Source organism: Orcinus orca, chromosome 17 (assembly GCF_937001465.1).
Source record: "Orcinus orca chromosome 17, mOrcOrc1.1, whole genome shotgun sequence".
Classification (NCBI taxonomy): domain Eukaryota; kingdom Metazoa; phylum Chordata; class Mammalia; order Artiodactyla; family Delphinidae; genus Orcinus; species Orcinus orca.
This window is the reverse complement of record NC_064575.1, coordinates 15,711,267-15,734,536: the sequence shown is the minus strand read 5'-3', so window position 1 is coordinate 15,734,536 and position 23,270 is coordinate 15,711,267. Positions and strand designations below refer to the sequence as shown.

General features: G+C 40.9%; 1 protein-coding gene across 9 annotated transcripts in view; it reads left to right on the top strand.

Moving 5' to 3' along the window:
• The window catches only part of EYA1 (EYA transcriptional coactivator and phosphatase 1), a 158,916-nt gene that overhangs the window by 119,406 nt on the left and 16,240 nt on the right, over positions 1-23,270 (top strand). For all 9 annotated transcript variants that reach the window (XM_004280580.3, XM_049700465.1, XM_049700469.1 and 6 more), the window contains 4 exons: positions 20,708-20,766; positions 20,877-21,037; positions 21,972-22,086; positions 22,203-22,324. In XM_004280580.3, coding sequence (XP_004280628.1) covers positions 20,708-20,766; positions 20,877-21,037; positions 21,972-22,086; positions 22,203-22,324 — 457 coding nt within the window. The remainder of the gene's footprint in view (positions 1-20,707; positions 20,767-20,876; positions 21,038-21,971; positions 22,087-22,202; positions 22,325-23,270) is intronic.

The window sequence follows — 23,270 nt, the reverse complement described above, 5'->3', positions numbered from 1 at the left end:
CAGGCTCAGCGGCCATGGCTCATGGGCCCAGCCGCTCCGCGACATGTGGGATCTTCCCGGACCGGGGCATGAACCCGTGTCCCCTGCATTGGCTGGTGGACTCTCAACCACTGCGCCACCAGGGAAGCCCTATATTTATTAACTATTAAGTGCCAGGCACAATTCTGGATGCTGAGGATGCAGCAATAATTGAGTGAAGGTTACCCTCTTCGTGGAGGGGAAGTAGGAAATAAACACTATGTAAATAAAATAATTTCAGGTAGAGATAAGTGCTAGGAAGAAAATCAGAGTGTAATTTAAGGGATAAGGGCTCTTTAGCTGAGAGTGGAACATCTTTAGCTGAAATATTCAGGAACAGGTGTCTCTGAAAAGAGGACATTTGTGAAGAAACCAGGAAGTTGGGAGGAAGCAGCTGGAACAGCAGGAAGTCATTCTGGAAGGGGAATGGCCTGTGCAAAGGCCCTGAGGTAGGAATGCAATTTGCTCCTTCAAGAAATAAACGAGAGCTTCATTTGGTTGGGGCAGAGTGAATGGGGGAAAAGTGACAGGGTCCAGATCATGAAGGGCCTTGTAGACTGTGGTAAAGAAGTTGGAAATTTTTCTAATTGCAACGGGAAGCCATTGGAGAGTTTTACGCATGAATATGATAGACTAGTGTTTACTATAGACTGGTTATCATATGAGGAACTGGACTCAATGAGACCAGTTAGGAGACGGTTGCTTTGGGCTGAGGATGTAGCAGTTCTGGACGTGGTGTGAAGTTGCAGGATTTACAGTATAATTTGGTGGAAGCACCGGCAGAATCTGCTAATGGGTCAGATGTGGGAGGAGAAGGAAAGCAGAATCCAGGATGGCCACTAGGTTTTGACCTGAGCAACTGGATGGGTGGTCACGTTATCTGAGATGACAGAGAGCGCTTTGGGGTGGCGAGGTTGGGGGAAGAGTTGTCCTCAAATATTTTGCATGGAGCATATTAAGTTTGAGATACCTATTCAACATTCAGGTCAAGAGATTATGTACATTTAGGTTTGGAACTCAGAGGAGAGAGGCAAATGTGAAGATATAGTTTTGGGAATCATAGAGGCATGAGACAAAACATCTCATAGGGGAAAGAGGAAATTGAGAAGAGGGCATAAGATTGGGCATCAAACACTTAGAAACAGGACCAAGAAAGAAGAACTTGCAAGAGAGAGTGGTAAGGAGTAGACAGTGAAGTAGGTGGGAAAGTACAAGGCATCACAGAAATCTAGGGAATAGTGTTTCAGGAATGAGGGGGTTGCACTACTGTGTCGAGTGGCTGTTGGATTTGCCAAGAATGTTGGCTGGTAATGACCCTGGTAAGCGCCGTTTCAGTGAAGCGGAAGACGTAAGCCCAATGGGAGTGGGTTGAAAAGAGGATGAGGGTTGACACCGTGAAAACAGGAAAGATTGATTGAGAGTTTCCACAATGACAAAATGCAAAGAGATGGGTAGGATGTGGAGAGGGTCATAGGATCAAGGTGTGTGTGTGGGGGGAGGGGTGGTGGGTTAGTGTTAAAATAAAAGATATTTAGACATGTTTGGGGGTCGGGGGAATGATCCAGTAGAGATGATACAAGGTGTGGCAAAGGGAGGGAGCAGCGGAAGGAGTGAAGTCCTTGGGTTGCAGGAGAGGATGGGATTCAGGACACCAGGTACAGGGTTGGGCTTCAGTAAGAAGGCAGGCAGACTCTGCAGGTGTACAGATGCAGGCAGGCAGCTGGTTCCATAGTGGGAGAGGAGGCTGTTCTCACTGTAAAGATACCTCCCGTAATATCTTATGATTTTCTGTCTACCTCTTTCTACACCTGCACCCCACCCCCAGGCAGTCCCTTGAGAGCAGGGACCGTGACTCGTCCACTTGAAGCCTAAGCACTAACACCAGATTTGGTTACACGGAGGGCTCTCCTATGTCTTTTTAATTTTTTCCAAATTTTTGAAAGTAATAGTCTACAATGAACCCTACTCTTTTTACAATTTGCAAACATTAACTTTCTAAAAGTAAATGACTGATCACAAATCCTAAAAATAACTGAAATTGTCCAAGAGGTTAAACTTTGATATTATCCTTTTTTTTTTTTTTTTTTTTGTGGTACGCGGGCCTCTCACTGTTGTGGCCTCTCCCGTTGCGGAGCACAGGCTCCGGACGCGCAGGCTCAGCGGCCATGGCTCACGGGCCCAGCCGCTCCGCGGCATGTGGGATCTTCCCGGACCGGGGCACGAACCCGTGTCCCCTGCATCGGCAGGCGGACTCTGAACCACTGCGCCACCAGGGAAGCCCCGATATTATCCTTTTTTAAGTCGTATTTTCAAAGTCTTTAGTGGCAAAACACCACGGACGTGCAAGAGGTACGATATAAAATGATATTCAGTGTAGATCCAGTTTAAGGTTTTTCTAAAAAGGTGCATACATCCAAAAGAAGATAAAACGATTTTCCACATTAAAAATGTTACAAAAAATAAATAATTTCTACAGTAAAAAAGGGATTTACCTCTGGATAGTGGGATAACGCTACCATGAGCTAAACGATAAGTTCTCTTTATATTTTTTCTTTTCTATAGTTAACATTTCTTATAAGAAAGTTGTTGAATAATCATGACTCTTCCAACTTGACTCAAAGCCCTATATTTATGTGGTGTGTTATCTTACAATTCTAGGGGTACTGGAGGTTAAACTCACAAGTTCATTCATTCTTGAGGGACCCCTCTGTGCCTCAATTTCTCATCTGTAAAGTTGGATGGTGATAGTACCCACCTCCTAGGGTCAGTGTGAAGACTCAAGACGCGAATACCTGTTAAGTGCATAGAACTAGCTCTAGCCCACAGGAGGCACTAAGGAAGTCCAATCTGCTATTACTCTTTATCGAGTATCTTTGATGCAAAACACTGGAGAGTAGGGCCATGGAGCAAGAAGAGGGGGTGACTTAGGGAGTGGTTAAGAAATGAAGCACGTGAAATAATAAGTGGTTTGGCGCCAAAATTCCCGTGTAGAATTCCAACAGAAATCACACGAGAAAAACAACAGAAGTTCTGCCGGTGTTCAGTTTGCAAATGCAGATGGTTCCAGGCACATCACAGTGTACTGTACTCCTTTTGTTCTTTCCTCATTCACATGCTCCTCCCACCCCCAGTTCCAAGAGGGGAGGTTTCCTTTGGGTAGTTAAATAGCTACTGTATCTGGCTTCCCTCACCCTGTGCTGTCCCTTCATGGAAAACGAGGATGCTGGCTTCATGGCCATGGACTGTGCTAGTAAGTTGTCCTTTCCTTGTCTTCTTCCTGCTTCGTGTTTGAAGGGTGGCTCCTGGATCTTGCCGGTGGTGTCTACAGCGTGGAGCAGAGCCTTGCTGTGTACAAAGCGATACAGGAGGGAGAAGGGCAGCAGGCTTTAGGGAAACTCTTCTCACATCAGTACAGAGCATTGACTTTGACTCTCCGTCAGCACTGCGAACTCAGTCTTCTTATCTCCAGTGTACGTGTGTGGACAGTTGAAGTGAAGCGATTTTTGCCCAAAGCCACTTGGTTAGGTGATGGCAAAGCTAAGGTGGGAACAGGGGTTTCTGATCCCAAATATCATTGCACAAACCTCTCTAGCCGTGTCCCATGACCTGGCTATTTCTCTGCAACAACATAAAGGAAGTAGTGGCATGTTGGTGCTGTCACATACTGTTGTCATACAGCAGATCCCAATAACGAACGTGTTTTCTCTAATGGATTATTTGTTAGCTTTGTTTCTCACTACGTCTTACTCTACTGTTAGTGGTCACCAAGCAAGCTAAAATCTGTCTTGGAAAGGTTTGGAGGTAGATGGGTAGGTAGATAGGTTGTCAGACAGATAATGGACAGACAGACATGTGCTTGTAAATTCCTATTGTTGAGTAGACAAAAATATTTTAGCTGCCTGTATCTACACTGCACAGAAAAAGAGCTACAGTGCTATAAACTTACTCATGCTTACTCCATTCTGGACACTACGCTAGGCATTGAGGAGAAGAGATGAAATATATTCACTGCCCTCAAAGAGCCACGATGGGGGGTGAAGATAGAAAAGCAAGAAAACAGTTAGAGGGCTTCCCTGGTGGCGCAGTGGTTGAGCGTCCGCCTGCCGATGCAGGGCACACGGGTTCGTGCCCCGGTCCGGGAAGATCCCGTATGCCTCGGAGCGGCTGGGCCCGTGAGCCATGGCCGCTGGGCCTGCGTGTCTGGAGCCTGTGCTCCGCAACGGAAGGGGCTGCAACAATGAGAGGCCCGCGTACCGAAAAAAAAAAAAAGAAAACAGAGCACAGTATATCTCCACAGTGACAGAGACACATAAGGATCTTAATAGAGTCCAAGGCAGGGTGGCTAACCCAGCCTGGGAGAGAGGTGGCAAGGCAGAGAGGACAGGAGATATGACTTCCCCATGACGTAACGTTTGGTGTGAGAGAGGATGGCATTTAGGAACAGTTTGAGTAGATATAAAGCTCAGAGCACATGTAGAGCAGTTGTGAGATAAAGAAGACAGAAAGGGAGACCGAAGCCGGATCATAAGAGGCTTTGTACACTCTGCTAAGGAAGTTGAATGTCATACTGAATGCCAAGGGTAATCACTAAGGAATGTTTAGCATTGCTATGGAGATGAATTGTATTGTGAAGTCAGAGGTGTCAGTAAGATAGGTTAGGAATCACCAGGGTTCGTCTGTAGGAACAGAATACGGGGGCAGATGGGAGAGCTCTTAAGAAAGTCGTCTAGAGAGCATGGGAGAAAAGATTTGATGTAATGGGCTGGGAAACAAGAATCTTACTTTCCGGCCTGAACAATAAGGTAGAGATAGAAAACCCAGGACAACTAGCTGGCTTTGGAAGGAAGATGCTAAGTTCGATTTTGAGATGTTGAATTTGAAGTGTGTGTTGGACATCAGGCGAACTACAGCAAGCAGCAGTGTATGCGGGTCTGAAGCTCAGAAGAGAGAATTGAGCTTGAAGTCATCACCCATAAAATTGGTTGCGATTTCTCAGGAAGAATGTATTGAATGATAAACATTATCTCAGAGCAGGGATCTCTTTGTGAGATTTTTGTCTGGAAACACAGAATCTAAATGCTTGTTGATTCCCTGTTCAGAAACTTAAATAACGTATGTAAAGCAAAAGTGGTCGTTCTAGCAAACTGATAATTGACCTGCCTGTGAAACTATCTTCCTCGTTTTACCATAGTCTCTTTTTTGATTATTTTTTATTGAGGTATAATTGACTTACAATAATATGTAAGTTTCAGGTGTACAACATAGTGATTCACAGTTTTAAAGGTTATATTCCATTTATCGTTATTATAAAATACTGGCTTTATTCTGTGGATGAAGCCACTGGGAGGCAGCGTGGTCTGAGGAACGAGCGAACACTTCTTTGGAAGTGACGCAAGTTCAGGTCTCGCTTAAAACTAATGCTCGACCTTCACCCATCCACCCCGGCAAGCGTCAGAGGTGGCCCAGGGGTACAGTGCAGTTAGGAGAGAGGGTCATCTGGAGCCCCAGCCAATGCCTGGTGCATGGCGCTGGGCCTCAGTATTCAGGGGTGCCTTTCCTTCTTGCCAAATAGAAGTGCCACTTCAGCTTTCACGTAATTGGCCGATGGCTGTCAGTTTATTTAAAAATCCTGAGAAATTGACCTGTTGGTGTCACCTATGACAGACTTTCTGTTTAGATTCTTCATTTTGACAGGTGCTCAGTAATCTTCAATCTGGGAGATTTTACTCGCTTACCTTCATAGGAAGTTTGCTTAGTAGAGAAAAAAATTCTTTTTTAAAAAAAAAAAAATTGACGAGTGCAAGAGAAAGCCTGTAACTTCAACTTCCCCAAAATGTGCTTAAGTTGTGGTCCCTGGAGTCTTCTCCCGTTTCGGGGCAGTTACAATAGAGCCTCTATCTGGGCTCAGCCAGGCCAGTACGCTAACAGCATTTCTAAGTAAAAACTTTCTCAATCCTGGATTCTTCTTGCTGCTAATTGTGCGCGACTCCTTTGTAAGGCAGGTAGAGTGCCGGGGCAGGCGGAGAGGATGCCGTTTCTGATCAACAGTATTTGGTGATTTTGTTTGTCTCTTCGAAAATAATGGCCGAAGAAGTATCTTCTAGTATTGGTGTTTTGTCAAAAAGTTAAAGGGACCTCTTAGATCCAAGATACCATCCCTTTTAATTGGTGGGAATTGTTTGTTTTAAACACATACTAATGCCGTCCCCCTGGACTTGCAGATAAGATGTTTCTACTAAGCAAAAAGTAAGTAGCTTGGAACATTAGCAGTTGAAAGATAGTATTTAGCATGTATATAATAAGAACATGTAGAGATGCGGCGAAATACTATTTTCTCTTTTAAAGTAGTAATTATAACCTTTACTTTCTTTAAAATATAAGGAAAATTACTTGAATTCAAAATGACAGAAATGAATAATTCACTCTACTTTCAGTCACATACCTGTTCAAATGGTCGTAAGCAGAAGTCATACCCCATAATTGGCCAAGGCCTGAAGGAAATTGACAAGGGCTTTTCCAAAATCCAGGAGAAAATTTTTAAACTTTATATTTGAGTTAAGAAACAAATGAATTTTGTAAAACTTTTTAGGGATGATAGTAAACAAGATGAAAGTCATGTTCTCAAGGTGCTTAAAGTCACGTAAGCTCAGAGTAAGGAGTACTCAGAAAGATGAGGGTGACTGTTGAAACTGTCACAAAGGATTAACGGGAATAAACAGAGCTGTGTGGGGTGGGCTTTAGAGAAGAATGTTCTAAGCAGAAGGTATATAGTGAACAAGGCTCAGAGATTTGAGTGATTAAAAATATCACGTAAGGAAAAGTATAATGTAGCCTAAAGAGATAAATGAATGTCATGAATCTGTCTAAGCTTGTTCATCAGTGTGGTCATTCACTTCAACATTTATCAAGTGATGACTGTTCTATGCACAAAAATGCTTAAATATTAATTGTTAATGAGTAATTAATTTAATTAACAATTAAATATTAATTATTTTAGATGCTTAAAATGGAATTGTAAGGAAGATTGACAGTTGTTGCCCTACTTAAATATTAGGGAATTAAGAAAATATTAGAAACTATCAGCCATCGCTTGGTTAAAAGAAATATGAGACGTGCATAACGTGGAATAGTATACAGCAATTTAAAAGATAATACAGATGATTAATTGATATTAAAAGATGTTTATTCCATATTGTTGAGTGGAGGGGAAGGTAGCTACAAAACGTGTATCTGGTTCTACCGGCTCTTTTGGTGTGTATCCCGCGCCAAAATTTAAGCTCTACGAAAAACGTGAAGAACGATGGATAATTGAGTGAGTAGGACCAGGAAGAACAATGGAAGAATTTTAAGACTGGCTCCTTCTGAGGGATGGAATTGAAGTTTATTTGTTTTATATATTTTTGTGTTTTGCATGCGTTCTCTACATAAATATGTATCATTTGTAATCAGATAAAATAATAAATTTATTTTCATAAAACTACGAAATTTTTAACACCGCAATGACAAAATGCAGTAATGTTAGCAACTAATTGCTGGTTGGGTCGCCCCATTTTTTCATATTAAATTCTGGCAGCCAGGTAATCTGGAAGGTTTCCTTCAGTATCGTCCATGTGCTTGGTCCACACAGAAAAGGAACAGGCAGGAATAAGGTTCTACTTAGAATACAAATAGGGGGAAAAAGACCCATAAAAAGCTCTCTCTTCCTTCAAAACATTTATTACCTGGTGGGATACACAGATCTGTGTAAGCCTTCATTTCCTTATCCATCAAATATAGAGTTTAAGGGAGGATTGGACGTAGCATGCAATATATGTGCCTGACACATAGTGTCTCTTAATGATTGTTGCTTCTGTTATCCAGACAGTGAGCTCCAGAGCATACATCAGGGTTGAGAAAGAAAAGAATCCATCAATTTTATTGGTCAAATAATAATAATAAAAAAATGCTTGCCAGAGGAATCTTGCCTTGACAGGAGAGAAAGGAGAGAGAAGACATTCCAGCAAGCAATAGACACAACCGTTACGTGGCGAAAGAGGGAGGTGGAGGCCAGGCTGATCGAGGCTGGCCTGAGAGGAGCGTGTGCCTCCTCCTGATGGGCTGTGAAGGAGAGACAGACAGCATCGGATAGGCAGGGTTGAGTCTCATGACTGAAGCCCTTGAATGCCCATTCGCACTGGAATATATAACGTATTTCTAATTTAATTTTTCCAAAGCATCTATTGATCACCTTCTGGTTAAAAGGCAGAGACAGACAGAAACAGAAGTGAAATGTATTACCTGCCCCCAAGAAGCTAATCCTCCCTAGTGGATTAACTGGAGGATTTCCACCAGCTCTCCCACCGTATTTCCCGGGAGAGCAAAACCTTCTTTGAGAAAACTATATCTGAAGGTGATTAATGCACAGGCTGGGTTGAAAGGAGAAGGGCGAGAAGCATGATGAATCCCACGTTCCATTCTTGTAGCTTTGTGAGAATTCTAGTTCCTTCTCTGAGAGAAAAATCATAGTGACACTCACTTATACCCTCTCTCTCCAGCCCCTCCCCGTGCTTATAAAGGCTTACTGGCATTTTCTGCATCTCGTTTATCTTCGTGTGCTTGGTGCCTGGTATATAAATAGGTGGTCAGTCATTATTAGTTGAATACGTGACAAAATGAATGAAAGAATACAGAATGTGTGTCCTGTATATTTTCTAAAGATATTTTTTCCAGAGGTAACATAGATCATATTAATGCTATATAATTAACTGTTTTCCTGAATAATATATAAACAACCAAAACATAGTCTTTGTGGCTTGAAATATATAATTCATGGGAAAAGGGGTGGTTTTGTAGGGAGTGAGACTATGAGTATGAACAGGATTTTTCCTTAGTTTTCAGGCACTTGCCCCTCCCCCCTCCCCTACTGACACCCATTGGTTTGGGGCACACCAGAGCCCCCATGTTGGAGGAAACTTACCAGATAGGACAGTTCACACCAAAGTAATGGAGCTTAAGTCATTTACCCTTACCGGAAGTCTTTGTCTTATAAAAGAAGATTGAAAAGGGATGATTTCCACGGGTGGAATTTCAGACCCACTGATACTTGGAAGAGAGGAGAGAACTTTTTGAGTAAGAAAGTGGCCTCCTCTGAGGTCCTCACTCCCCCCATGAGGGGCTGACAGTGAGGGAAGGTGATGATGGAACCTTCCTGAAGCTCATGGGGAAACTTTTTTTTTTTAAGTGCCTATGTCCGTTTCTGCCTACTTTTCTCTCTGGAGTCAGCAGTAATTATACGACAGAGGAAATCAGCCTGGAGAATTTTTATTCACTTATGAACTAAGGATGTTATTCTGAGCTACACATTCTTTTATACGAAACTGATTCTTTTTTACCATTATAAAGTCATCTGGCTATATGATAAAAGTTAACTAAAATTAATAAATTGATCTCTTTTAAAGATTCAAATTTTACTCCTCACCCCTGCAAAAAAGAGTCACTTAAAAAATCAATTACATTGAAATATGTCCTTAAAAATTGTCCTGACATATGGTTTGCAGTTCAATAAAGAGGAACCGATAGACATGAACGGTAATAAACCGGAACTTCTGTTTGTCGCAAATATTGAATTTTAGAGTGAAAAATTATTTCAGAAAAAAAGAGCTCTCTTACAATATGACCTGTTTAATTATTACAGCTTTAGTTCATTGGTTTATGTGTGATCAAAACAGAAATATTCCATGTAAATGAAAACATCTAGTTAAATGCTTTGTGAATATATTAGTATGTGATTAATTTTCTTCAAATGGCAGTGAAGGTTAAAAGAAAGTGATTACAGAAAAGTATAAAAGGTTTCCTGGTTTGGGTATGTTTCCATGCTTCTAGCAGCAGGTTTGCAATAAAAAGAATGATTTTTATGAGAATATGGTTATTCACAGCAAGACTAGAGCTCGTGTCACTGTGAAAAATTCTTCTTTGGTAGATACTCTCAGCAGGAATAATAGATCTAAAAGAAAGGCAACAGGAATTACAAAGAACACTGTGGCCAGTGACAAATTATGTTTGCAAAATGATGGGCAAACCCACTGAAAACGGAGAAATCAGTTCAGCAGTAAATCAATGTCTTATTCTTAAGAGTAGTCCTGACATTCCAAAGAATGACATTTATATTAGATATGTGCTGAGTTGTCCTTTTTTTAAGGCTCTGAATTATTATTTTGTACCTTGTCAGCCTGTAGTCTTTTATCTTACTACTTGATTTTAAGTTACATGATATAATTAAAAACATGTATGATCTTTTAATGAAAAGCTGTATAATACAATTTGACATATCAAACATTGATGCACTGCCCTATTTTTGTATTTGAAGGTATAAAACATTTTCACTGATTTCTCTGCAAATGTGTAAAATACCATATCTTTTTGTATTAGCTGAATGATAAATGGAGCTGTGTATTTGGGCCAAAGCTTTTTATGTATAGTATCACGTGGTAGGGGTATAGAATGCACTGAAATATAGTTTGTGCTGTTGCACAAAACATAACTTAAACAAAAAAAGATGGATCTTGTAGCATTAGATATTAGGCATTCACTGTATACCTTTTCATTCACTCTGTGCTTTTTATTCACTTTATTTTTTTATTCATTGTATATTTTTTAAAAAGTAAAGAAAGTTATGTGTTGATATCATTTGATCAAATGTAATAATATGCCATAATTATCAATTAAATGAATCCACTACTTTTAGAGATACAGTGTTGAACGACTTTAAATAAGCCCATTTTATTTTAAAAGCTCATTTTCAATTCTTTCTGGCTTTCATTAGTAAGCCTTTCTTTTCCTCACCCTAAGGTGGAGGGTGTAAATAAAGACAAATATATTTAATATAACCGTGAGGTAAAGAAGGTATTCATGGTTAGAAAGAAGGAACTCCAAGCAGAGTGAAACTGACATATTTATTAACACTGTACCACTCTCTAAGAAGGAACCAGCTTCATGTAATTCCTTTGGGATTCTTCGAGCAGCATGCTGCAGTGGTATTATCATGACATCTTACTTTTAATGAGCACATTTTTAAAGGAATTAATATTATAAGAAAATATTACAAATTTAAAAACACGCTCTCATCTTTTCTGTAATTATTGTTAATAAGAAGCTTGAGAGTCCTGTAATTTTTATTTAGTGATCTTAAATATTTAGTATAACTTCGTACATATACGAAAACGTAGCTTAAGCGCTTTATCTTTTGCCTTAATATGCCATCTCCAGGTACTTTCAGTAAAGATTTTATTCTCTAAATGTTTTATGAATATTCATCTAAACAGAATGAGATTGAAATAGTTAATATCTTGCCTTTGTTGAAACTGCTGTAATTCAAATCTTGGGTTTTGAATCCAGGTACCTAGGTCTCCTAGCTAAAGTAAACATGATTCTAGTAAAATATCTCTCTCGTTTATATAATCCCTACAGGGTATGGTAGCATTAAATATATTAAAATACTGTTTTTCTAAGTAAGAAACAATAATTAAAAACAGCACGTGTCTCCACAAGTTGCATCTTACTACCAGATCTTAAAAATAGATGTTAAAATTCCTCTTATCGGGTTCTGAGATTCAAAATTCTGTTTTTATTTTATTTTTTCCTACTGGCTTCTATAGTTGTGTCATCCTATTCCTATCAAAACAGATAGGGATATTTAAACATTGACTTAAAATACGCGTTGGCACGGACGCTGTGCCGAGTTTAAAGTGGGAATGTGGAGATAAATTTGTCCAGCTCTATTTTAATTCCTTAACTTGGTGTTTCCCAAACTGTCAAACAGAATGATTTCAAAAACTCCCTTTGTTCCTCATCTCCCGTGCCTTAGCCCTGGGTAATCTGCACCCTTTTCTTTTGCAAGGAAGCATTGTAGTGGGGTAGCACAGGCAATCGGCAGGTCACAAGGTGCACCCCAGACAGGCATGACAGGTCCTGCCGCTGAGCGCCAGAGTCACCGGGCTGCAACCCGGATACCCTTCTTTCCAGGTGGCCCGCGCTGCAGGCTTGCCGCCAGTCCATGGTGAGGGGCACAGGGACGCAGCAGTTCTATGGCTTCTCATTGCATCCATTTGAAAGTGCAGTGAGGGTTTGGACACACCTATAGAAAGCACACTACAAGCATATTATTCCCCATCAGTAAGTCTAAATACACAGCACGTTGATCGAACGGCCTCCTTTATAAAGCAAAAGAGCGAAATACGCAAGTAAAACCCTGGTTTCTGCAAATTTACTCTCAGACAGAATTTCTTTCTTTTTTTAATTGAAGTATATAATTGATTTACAATGTTGCGTTAGTTTCAGGTGTATAGCAAAGTGACTCAGTTATACATATATATATTTTTCAGATTCTTTTCCATTATAGGTTATTACAAGATATTGAATATAGTTCCCTGTGCTGTACAGTACAGACAGAATTTCTTAACCACCGAGCTCAAAGCGCTGACTCTAATTGTCAGCGAATTAGAAGCAGGATTCTTCACATCTTTGTCATTAATTAACTTGTTTGTTGACCACTCCTTCCCCCTACATAGAACTTCTGAATAACAGAAAATCTCTAGGGATGACCCATTTCACCTTATTTTTCCAACAAAGCTATGCAAATATCTAGGCAGTCGGGAGTTATTTCCAAAAGCCGCCATGGAAATCACTCCCTTAAAACCTGTGTCACTCAAATACTGGTCACCCCGTAATGCCATCAGTACAATTTAGATTTTCTATGAGAAAGAGGATAGTGTGGGCAGATCCACAGGTGCGGGGTGGGGTGGGGTGGGGGGTCTTTTTTTTTTTTTTTAAACATTTTCAAGCACTGCTGATCACTTGTTAAAGCTTTCAGACAATTTGTATGAGTTGTCTCTAAAGTACTAGAAATACTCCTGTACTGTATAATTATACATTTTCATGTTTAGGAATAAAAGGAAAACTTCCTAGTAACTTGTAGATGTCTAAGGTATCAGGCAAGTATCTGTATTGTTGGAGGGGGCGGAGGTCAGAGCAGTGGATGTAACTGCTTGATGACAGACGTGGGGAGAGAGAACCCAGCCGTCCTTTCCTTGGCCTTCACCAACTCCAGGGGGTCTCAGTAGGTTCGCTGATGTAGACAATGAAAATAGCTCGTTCTCCGGTGACTCTTTCTTCCTTCCTTCTTTACTTTGTAAAGAAAGTTATTGATACAATTAGTCGGCAGTAAGGTGTCCGTTTTCTCATGGTAAATTTGGGAAATGGAGCAAATACCGCTTCAGTCAGCAGAATCAGGGCTTCTGTAACTCAACTTCTCCAAAGACGTGTTTGTAAGAATTTTATATTGTTCCCTTTCATAACATGCAGGCTGCCTCAAAGTCTTCTAAGTGTCTCTGTTTATTCAAAGCCTGCAGGTTTATTTGGAGTTTATGTTTCTAGTGTCGGATTCAGGGGTATAAACGCCTCAACATCCTGGCGATGACGTCACTGTGCTTGGCACAGATAATAGGACCCATTGTAACTGTCTTAATTCTTTTTATTAATTTTCCTAAATGAATGTGAATGGTATGGTGTATTTTTACATAATTATGGCACAAGTGAAAGGCTTGGGGGGAAAAGTCCAACCACTAAGGTATCAAAGCAGAACAAATATTTGCAGAAAAATTCTGCCATAACTTAATATTTTGCATATGAGCCCCTGTACAAAATCGGAGTTATTCCCGGGGCTTGGTCCAAAAGAACATGTCTGTGGCCCGGCCCTGGAAGGCCAGAGATGATGATGGATCAGAAAAAGGTCAGCTTGAGTCGCAGTGCCAAAAATAATGACAGAAGGGACCAAAAAGGCAGAATAACAGTGCAACCAGAGTTCTGAGAGAGACTGTGCCTTTGCCGCCTGGCCGTGAGACGGTACCCACGTGGCTTGCTTCCGCTCCCAACCTTCCCTCTCACCTCTGGGACCTGCTCACTAACTGCACAGAGTCCCTGTGCATCTCTAAGTCTAGACCTGGTATTCAGTTCTGCTTCATGCGTTGGCAGTTTTCCCCAGCCACGCATGTGAGCATTTTATAATCCAGCCCCACGAGTGCTGAGATGCCTGAGCTGAGGGCCGGGAGTAGCTGAAGCTTGCTAATTTTATTTACTTTACCGCTCTGTGAAGCACAAGCCATGGAACATAAAGGGAAGCCAGGCGAGGGTAAACTTTGGTCATTTGGTCTGTGGTGTTTATCTAAAGGATGCTCCTAGGAGGCTCTCAGGTAGAACAGAGCCTGTAGGCCAGCACCTGTAGGCTCAATCTCACGCCTCCCTGATCGTCACCAACTGCCCTCATTCAACTCTACCGTGACTGTGGCCAAAATCCTTGTTCCTGGCTTCAAGGCTCCTATGAGGACATGTGTCAAAGTCACACTAACACCTACGCTCTCACTGCCTACCATTGTGCCCTGTCCCCTCCACCCCAGTTCCCATGATGGCTCTCCTTCCGGAAGTTTCTCTCTGGAGTGCCATTTGGAGGCATGGTGGAGAGATGAAGGGGCGGGGCTTGAACTGGAGAATGGAGGACTCACATGCCGAGCTCCGGGCTGGGAGAGGGGCTGTGGTGACAAACTCTGGACCCAGGTGGGTGTGGGGCAGACGAAGGGGAGGATGCATCCTGGAGCAGGGGTCCCCTACACGTGAAACAACGGGCGAGGCGCCAGTGGCCCAGGTCGTGGCCACCTGTCTACACTGTGTGAAATCCAGGGATCCCGGGAAGAAACAGTGAATGGGGGTCAGAGACCTGTATAAGTGTCTCAGCACTTAGGTTATTTAACTTTTCTGAATCTTCATTTATTTGCATCTATAAAATGGGTTATAACATTAAATACTATTTTGTGTTCTACACAAATAACAGTAATTCAACTCAACAAGAAATAGGAGTCTGTATAAGAGAAACCGTGGGCCTGCCTCTGCAGGAACTCCACAGAAGTATAAGAAACGACTCAGAGTCGCTCGCCGTCACTTTGAGGGAAGGAGGAATACGCTCTTTGCGGGACACGAAGTGTCAACACGGGACACTTTGGTAACCGAATGTCAACGGATGGTGCTTTAGGACTTTTGAAAAGGGAGGGACTGAGCTCAGGATGGCAACAGTGGGCCAAATGCATTAGCAATATCTAATTCGGTATTGTGAAATTTTCCTAGTGAAGGTTAATCACAACTGTGCCCAGCACTGGCCTGACTCTTCCTTGGAATCTCTTTGTGAGGTGTGGGTATATGTGAAAACTGGTTAACTAAAAATGTTAATTATATATTCCTTTAGGACTGACGTGACGCAGAGCCTTTACGCAAAAATACTGATTTTGACATGCCTTTGGAAAGCCATGAACAACAAATAACTCTTTGCCCACCTCTTGATCCCTTTCCAGTCCCACATTAATTCTCACATCTATAATTTGGGGGGCAAAAGAAACTATGTCCAAGAACCTTCCCTCTCACCTCTGGGACCTGCTCACTAACTGTACAGAGTCCCTTTGCATCTCTAAGTCTAGGGTATTTCCTAGAGAGAAGGATGGCTTGCCCCAGAAGTGCCACCTTCCCCTACTCCACCCCACAGCCATTCAAAAGTAGAGGACCGGCGTTGACAGTCTGGGATCAAAAAGCTATGTTTTGTTTCTGTTACCGCAGCTTCAGCGATTGTGAACCACCTCTAGCTGTCCACCGTGTATGTCTGTATTTGATTACTTTAATCACAAAAGCAACCAGAATTAACAGTGGGCCAGGCTGTCCCTCTCTGATCTAGCAAACTATAATTTCAGTTTTTCAGAGCTCTGCAACCCTCTTGGACTAAACAGAATTCCACCATTCAGCAAGAGGATAGTCCCTTGTTTTTATTTATTTATTTTTTGGGAAACGTGTACATCTATACATTCTTTTTTTATACTCTTTTCCATTATGTTTGATCACAGGATATTCAATATAGTTCCCTGTGCTATACTTAGGACCTTGTTGTCTATCCATTCCAAACGTAAGTTTGTATCTACCAACCCAAACTCCCAATCCAGCCCTCTCCCTCCCCCTCCCCCAACCCCGGGCAACCACAAGTCTGTTCTCCATGTCTATGAGTCTGCCTCTGTTCATTTGTAGATAGGTTCATTTGTGCCATATTTTAGGTTCCACATATGAGTGATATCATATATTTGTCCTTCTCTTTCTGACTTCATTTAGTACGATAATCTCTAGTTGCATTCATGTTGCTGCAAATGTCATTATTCCATTCTTTTTTATGGCTGAGTAGCATTCCATTGTATATAGGTACCACACCTTCCTTATCCATTCATCTGTCGATGGACATTTAGGTTGTTTCCATGTTTTGGCTATTGTGAACAGTGCTGCTATGAACATAGGGGCGCATGTATCTTTTTGAATTATAGTATTGTCCAGGTATATTCCCAGGAGTGGGATTGCTGGATCATATGGTAGTTCTATTTTTAGTTTTCTGAGGAACCTCCATACTGTTCTCCATAGTGGCTGTACCAACTTACATTCCCACCAACAGTGCAGGAGGGTTCCCTTTTCTCCAAGAGGATAGTCCTTTGGATTCCAGGGAGGTTCTGCAGCATTTATCACAAGTGTAATTAACTTAGCACATGTGTAGCTGGTTAAATTAACTTCTGGCCCTCCTGCTAAACTGTAGGTGCCTTGAGGGCAGGGACTGATAACTTGATGCTACTTCCAAGGCAGAGCCAGCTCCTCGCTTGTCACCTGCCTGCCCATGTAACTCTTCCCCTCCTGCCTCAGGGCCTTTGAACGTGCTCTTTCCTTGGCCTGCAAAGCTCTTTCCCCAGATACCACCACAGCCTTGCATATTCCCCTCGCCTGCTGTATTTTTTCTCCTTAGCACTTATTACTGTCTGATTGTACATTTTGCATATTTTCTTGTTCGGGTGTCTCTCCCAACTAGAATGTTAGTTCCAAGATGGTAAGGATTTTTGTGTTAAGTGGTGTATCCTTAGCATCTAGAACAATACCCAGAACAGTCACCCCTTAATAAATAATCAGACACATGAATAAATAAATGATCACCTTTTAAATCCAAGGCATCCATTAGCCTGCTTGGATGGGTATTGAGTGCAAAGTCTGCCAGGAGTCCAGAAAGTCACTACTCTGTGCCCCCAGGTGAGACCCCAAGCCTGACACCCATATATGCTAGGGGTCCCTTAGGCATCTCAAGTCTCAGTAGGACTGATTAATGCGTGAAATATGCTAAATTGGCTGAGCTGGCAGTGGGAGCCCCCCATGTGGATGCCACCCCAAGACTTGGATGCGGTAATGGCATACTGCTTAAAATCCTATCACATACTTTTTGGAAGTTTATTTCAAAAGTACATTTTCAGCACATTCAGTCTTTTGGGAATAAAAATGTATTTTCTTGTGGAATTCTATATATCTGCACTCTGCGTATTAAGCATTAAATTAGGGCTTGTAGGGATATATTTTGGCACGTGAAAATACAGAAAGCTTCCATTATTGTCTTCTGTGTCTACCAGTGGGGGATTTAAACTTTGTTGCTGTTGTTGTTTCAGTGGGTGCAGAGCCCCCTCTGCTCCCTCCCTCAGTTACCGAATTGTCTCGGTTTATGACGAATTTGGAAACTAAAAGCAACCAAATTTGGAAAGCAAAAATGAAAACCTCAAATTAGGCTCTTAGGAAGACAAACAAAAAGCTAGATGGCTTCTGAAAAGTGGGAGAAGGGGAGCCTCATCCCCACAGAGGAGACAACTGCAGGATATCAGAATGTAGGGAACTGCAGTTTCTAATTTGAGGGTGAAGACACTTAGCACAAGTTCACACGTAACAGGGCTCTGCTGGGAAATGAAATGATCTTTCAGTATCTTAATGCTCTCCATTCTTTAAGGAATTAATGTTTTTCATAGGTAAGCATCAAAAGTAATATTATAGTTTCTCATTAAAATTTTTTTAAATACATAGCTTGCTTCCCAAGACATTTATACCATTATTTGTAAACTCGTACAGAGACTCAGCGGGGATGCCTCTTTAATATGTAGCTTATCAATTCCAAGTACTATGTGCAACATAGTACTTGTCTATTGTTAAGTAAAATGAGCACCCATTCCAAAAACACATTTTACGTAGACATTTTAACGATGTTTTAATTCCTAAAAGTGCTAACCAGGCTCTTTTTAAAAATGCTCTCGATTTTTTAAATCTATTTTGATTAAAATTGTTCTACAAAAATTCTCCAGCTAACGAGCGGGATTTCCTTGTTGCCACCACGCCAAACTTTGCTTTAATCAAATCACCGTGAAGTGAGTTTGGTTATCTGCAGTTAAAAAAGCTGGAAGCTGTTGACACTTAGCGCGAACCAAGATATTGAACAATACTTCAAATGAGGGCCTCAGCCTGGGAACAAAAAGTCTTAAGGAAAGCTGGCAGGAGAAAACAAATACAGGATGTGGATGGACAATAGCCACGGTAGAGTCATCAACAGTCATTAGAAGATAACGGCTGCTCTGTTAGTAATGGAGATTTTCAAGAGCATTAGCCTAAGAAAAGCCTCTTAACACCCTGTTTTTGCAAAGAATTCCTCCCACCCCTAGAGTTAACCAAGTAACTTTAGGTCACCGTTGATTCCTTGAATTAAATTCGCTTTAACATATCTTTTCCTCTTCTAATTTCTCAACTTCCTCCTCCTCTCCGTTCTCTCTCCCAAGAGAGAAAAATCCTCCACTGCGGCGCTAAGGGTTTAGGGGTTTTTGTTTGTTTGCGGGGAGTACACTTTTCTGCATTTGTTTGTGTTGTAACTACATGCACCCTAAAAGAGTAGTTTACCAACAGCGTAATTTTTGTATTTCTGGCTAGATAAATGGCTAGATAGCAGAAAGTCATGATTTAGTAATTCTTTAAACCCAGAATAAGTACGTTGTTGAAAACACACAACTATCATTCATCTTTCACCCTCCGAATTATGTATAATGAATAACTCTGAGAAGTTTCCAAACACGTTTTGCAGGAATGACCTGTTTTTTTAAATGTTAAATTCACAGTCCTGCCTGTGAGGCCTCCTAGACTTTTATTCTTTTTTTTTTTCTTATCTGGGGTTACGGACCTGGGAGAGCAGGGGAGGGTTACAAGGTCAAAGTCCTTTCCTCCTTGGAACTGGCTGCTTGCTGGGAGAGGGTTGCCTGGAAAATAGATGCTTTAGAAAGAAGAGGTTGGGGGGTCAGGATTTTAATTCTGTTAAGCAACAGCTGGTTTGAGTTTCTTTCCACTTCTATCTCCTGCTCCTTTCCTCACAAATCCATGGAGAGAAAAGAATTTGTTCAGAAGGAACCAGCAACATAAAAATACACCTTCTATTCCTGTGGTGCTTACCTATGCCATCTTGTTATACATTGGATGTGAAGCATTAGAGGGACAGATAGGCTAGATTCTATAAAATTAACTCTATAGGAAAGATAACCAGAGCTTTAGTCTGAAGATCATTTTTAAAATACAGGATGCACGCCTGAAAAATTCTTTTAAAATTTTTTTAACTAAAACTTTTAATGGAAATAAGTGTCAGAACGGCCTCTGGGGTACCTGGAGGCTGACTGCCAAGAGGAGAATCATAACTGAAAACATTAAAGCATGCCAAGTGTGTGTTACTCGTTTCTGGACTAGGGACCGTGTCTGTCTCCAAATTAGTTTGCCTTCATTTGTTCAACAAACGTTTACTGAGTGTCTGCTCTTCCCACAATGATGCTGGGGGCTGGGGACACAGCAGTAAGATGTGGGCGTGCTTATATGTGAGCAGGTGTATCAACGTGAACCCGTCCAACTGAGCTTTAACCCACAGTTACACTTCCTATTCTAAACACTTTACACATGGATTGGGATTTTAAAATCAGGTCTGTTCAACTCGTATTATTCTATAATCAACTCATCAATCCGATATTTAAAATGAATATGTAATAATAGTGAAACAGGTAAAAAAAAGTTAAAAAGTTTTAAAAACAGTAAAAAAACACCTCGTGGTTTGATTATTTTTATTTAGGTTGTGAAGTCTCCCATGCTTTTTTCCTACACACGCACACACGCACACACACGCGCGCACACACGCGCGCGCGCGCACACACACACACACACACACACACACACACACACACACACAGAATAAAACTTGCATCTCTCAAATCAATGGCAAACCAGTAACAGATTTTCTAGTCTGGGCTCCTCCACACGCTGGCCTCAGGCTGTGTTGGTGTGTGGCTCGACAGCAATCAGAGGTCATAATTTCATTGGCAGTTAGCATCAGGTTTAATTTTTCTAGCATGTTAGATTTACCGAAATGTCTGGTTTCAGTTACGCTTCGGCATTGACTGAATCAGCTCGGAGCAGCACGATGTCTTCAGGTACCTGAGGTTTATGAAACACATATGCTAATTGTTTTCAATCAATCACTTTCCTTTCTAAACACAAAAGTGTGTTTTCTGAACCTGAATAACAGTAGTCCTTAATGACATTGCTGGTTTCTTATATTGTAAAAAGACCCGAAGTAGGTAAAAATGTCAATTTAACTAGGCTGCCACCTACTGATCGCCGTGGTTGGAAAACACTCCAATTACAGTGTTTGGGCTTTTTTTTTTAAACAGGCTTGTGTGGATTTTCCCCCCTCCAAAAAATGTAGATAAATGTAGATGCTTTTTGAAAATTAACATGTATCATTTTCATTGCATTTTAGGAATGTGACCAAGTTCATATAGATGATGTCTCTTCGGATGACAATGGACAAGACCTAAGGTGAGCCCATGAATGGGAAGTGATGGGCTCCATGTTATAGCTTAATTGCTCAGCTTATTAAGATGAACTTTCTGTTTGGTTAACTTTGGGCTTTTCTTGCATCTAAATAGCACATATAACTTTGGAACAGATGGCTTTCCTGCTGCGGCAACCAGCGCTAATTTATGCTTGGCAACCGGTGTGCGTGGCGGTGTAGACTGGATGAGAAAGTTGGCCTTCCGTTACAGACGAGTAAAAGAGATCTACAATACCTACAAAAATAATGTTGGAGGCAAGTGACTATCACCAGTAGGTTACTGGGTTAGTTAAGATAGTCTTGATAAGATGCTCAAAGTACCACACACTTTTACATCACACTTTTTTGGATAGAATAGCTTTTTTTGAGAGCCGTTTCATCTAACCAGTGATTATTCTGCTGTGACTGAGTGACAGAAGTAACAGACTAGAGCCAGCTGCCCTGGCCAGGCTAGTCTAGTCCTCGCTCCATTCCTTAGTAGTGGTGTGACCTGGAGTAAGTTTCTTGACCTCCTGCCTAAAGGACTTAAGACGAATCATAAAGCTCCTTCTACCGGGTAGATGTTTGCATTAGCTTGGATCTTTTGATTGTGGTTCAAAATGGCTTTGGTATGAAAAGGAACATATTGACCTAATGAAAAGTTTAGGTGGTGTTGGTTTCTGGCATGGCTAAATCCAGATGCTCAGATGATGCAATCAGTAATCTTTGGCCTGTAATTTCCTTTGGAAAATTACCACCTCCCGAAAGGTGGCAAATGTGCCTACCAGTAGACCCAGGCTTATATGCTACCAGTCTAGCACCTCCATGGGGTGGAAAGTGTCTTTCCCAATAGCTTGAGCAAAAGTTCCAAAACAGCCTTTCACTGGCCAAGCTGAGGACATATGGCTATTCTGGGAGCCAGAGGGTAGGGTCTGCTCTGCTCAATCTTCATGGTCGGAGGAATGGGGGAGAGTAGGCTCCCCCAAAAGAAGAGATGACGTCTGTAGCCAGAAGAAGGATGCTAGGAGTGCAAAACCAATATATGTTCCCCACAGTGCTAAATATTTGTCAAATGAATGATAACGTGAAAAATTGCTTAGTATATTATAAAGCTTGAGGGTAGTATTCGAGTAGTTTTAAGTGTTTACTGTTTATAAAGTTGACGAGACACGTTAGTGAGGAAGTAGTTCATGTGCTTTTAAATCCACAGGTCTGCTTGGTCCAGCTAAGAGGGAAGCCTGGTTGCAGCTGAGGGCCGAGATTGAAGCCCTGACAGACTCCTGGTTGACACTGGCCCTGAAAGCTCTCACACTCATTCACTCCCGGTAAGTTCTCCCCAGGTCACTTCATACAAAGTGCCTTTGCCTGAAAACGAGCTGTGCTTGTTCATTTTGGAGATTTAATTTTCAACTGTCTTTTTTTTTTCTTTGTATTCTCACAGGACGAACTGTGTTAATATTTTAGTAACAACTACTCAGCTTATCCCAGCATTGGCGAAAGTCCTGCTGTATGGATTAGGAATTGTATTTCCCATAGAAAATATTTACAGTGCAACTAAAATTGGTAAGCTGCTTTTTAATTAATTTATTTATTTAACAGTCAACCCTTTGCTTTCAGGCTAGTAAAAATGAAAGACAATAAACAGGACTACTTTTTTCAGAATGCTAAATATCAGAAAACTAGAAGAATGATTTAACCCATTTTATTGTCAAAATTGGCTTTAGATATCAAGAGAAATATAAAGCACAATCCATGTAGTTGAACTCAGAAAATTTTACTTTACTGGCGAACATTAAAACCTATGCGTTTTAGCTATAGGCAACTTAGCATCACTTCTAGAGTATTATCTTATTTTTATTCTCTTAGGCAACATCAATGAAAATATTTTATAAGCTTAAACAAGTAGTTGTATAGAAATATACAAAGTAGAAATTAAATAGCTAATAGCAGCTTTAATTAAACAACTCTAATAATAAATTATTATTACTGGAACTATTTTTTTCACCTTATTTTACAACATTTCACCTTATTTTACAACATTTTTTTCACCTTATTTTACAACTATTTTTTTCACCATATTTTACAACATTTTACAATGATTGAGTTCCCATTTTTGTTATGGGGATCAAAAAAATTAAATTCTTGCAAGAAGGAAATGTAGTTGGGAAAGAAGACTAATGGGGAATTTAGTTCAGATATAAACCAAGACAAAACAGAAGTAGGGATAAAAAGAAGACATGGCTCTTTCCTTAGGGAGTTCATTATCTCTAGCAGAGGAAGCAGACATCAGAATAACTATAATATGACAAAGTAGTATGTAAATAAGCATTTATCAAGTATCTAGTAGATGCTCAGAATTGTACTAAACATTTTACATATTAAAGTCAATCTTTGAAGCCTTTCCATTTCTCAGCTGAGAAAACTAAAGCTCAGAGACTTAATTGTTCAAGTTAACAGCTAGTAAAGTTAAGGTCAAAGTAGATCTCTCTGATTCCAAGGTCCAGCAGAC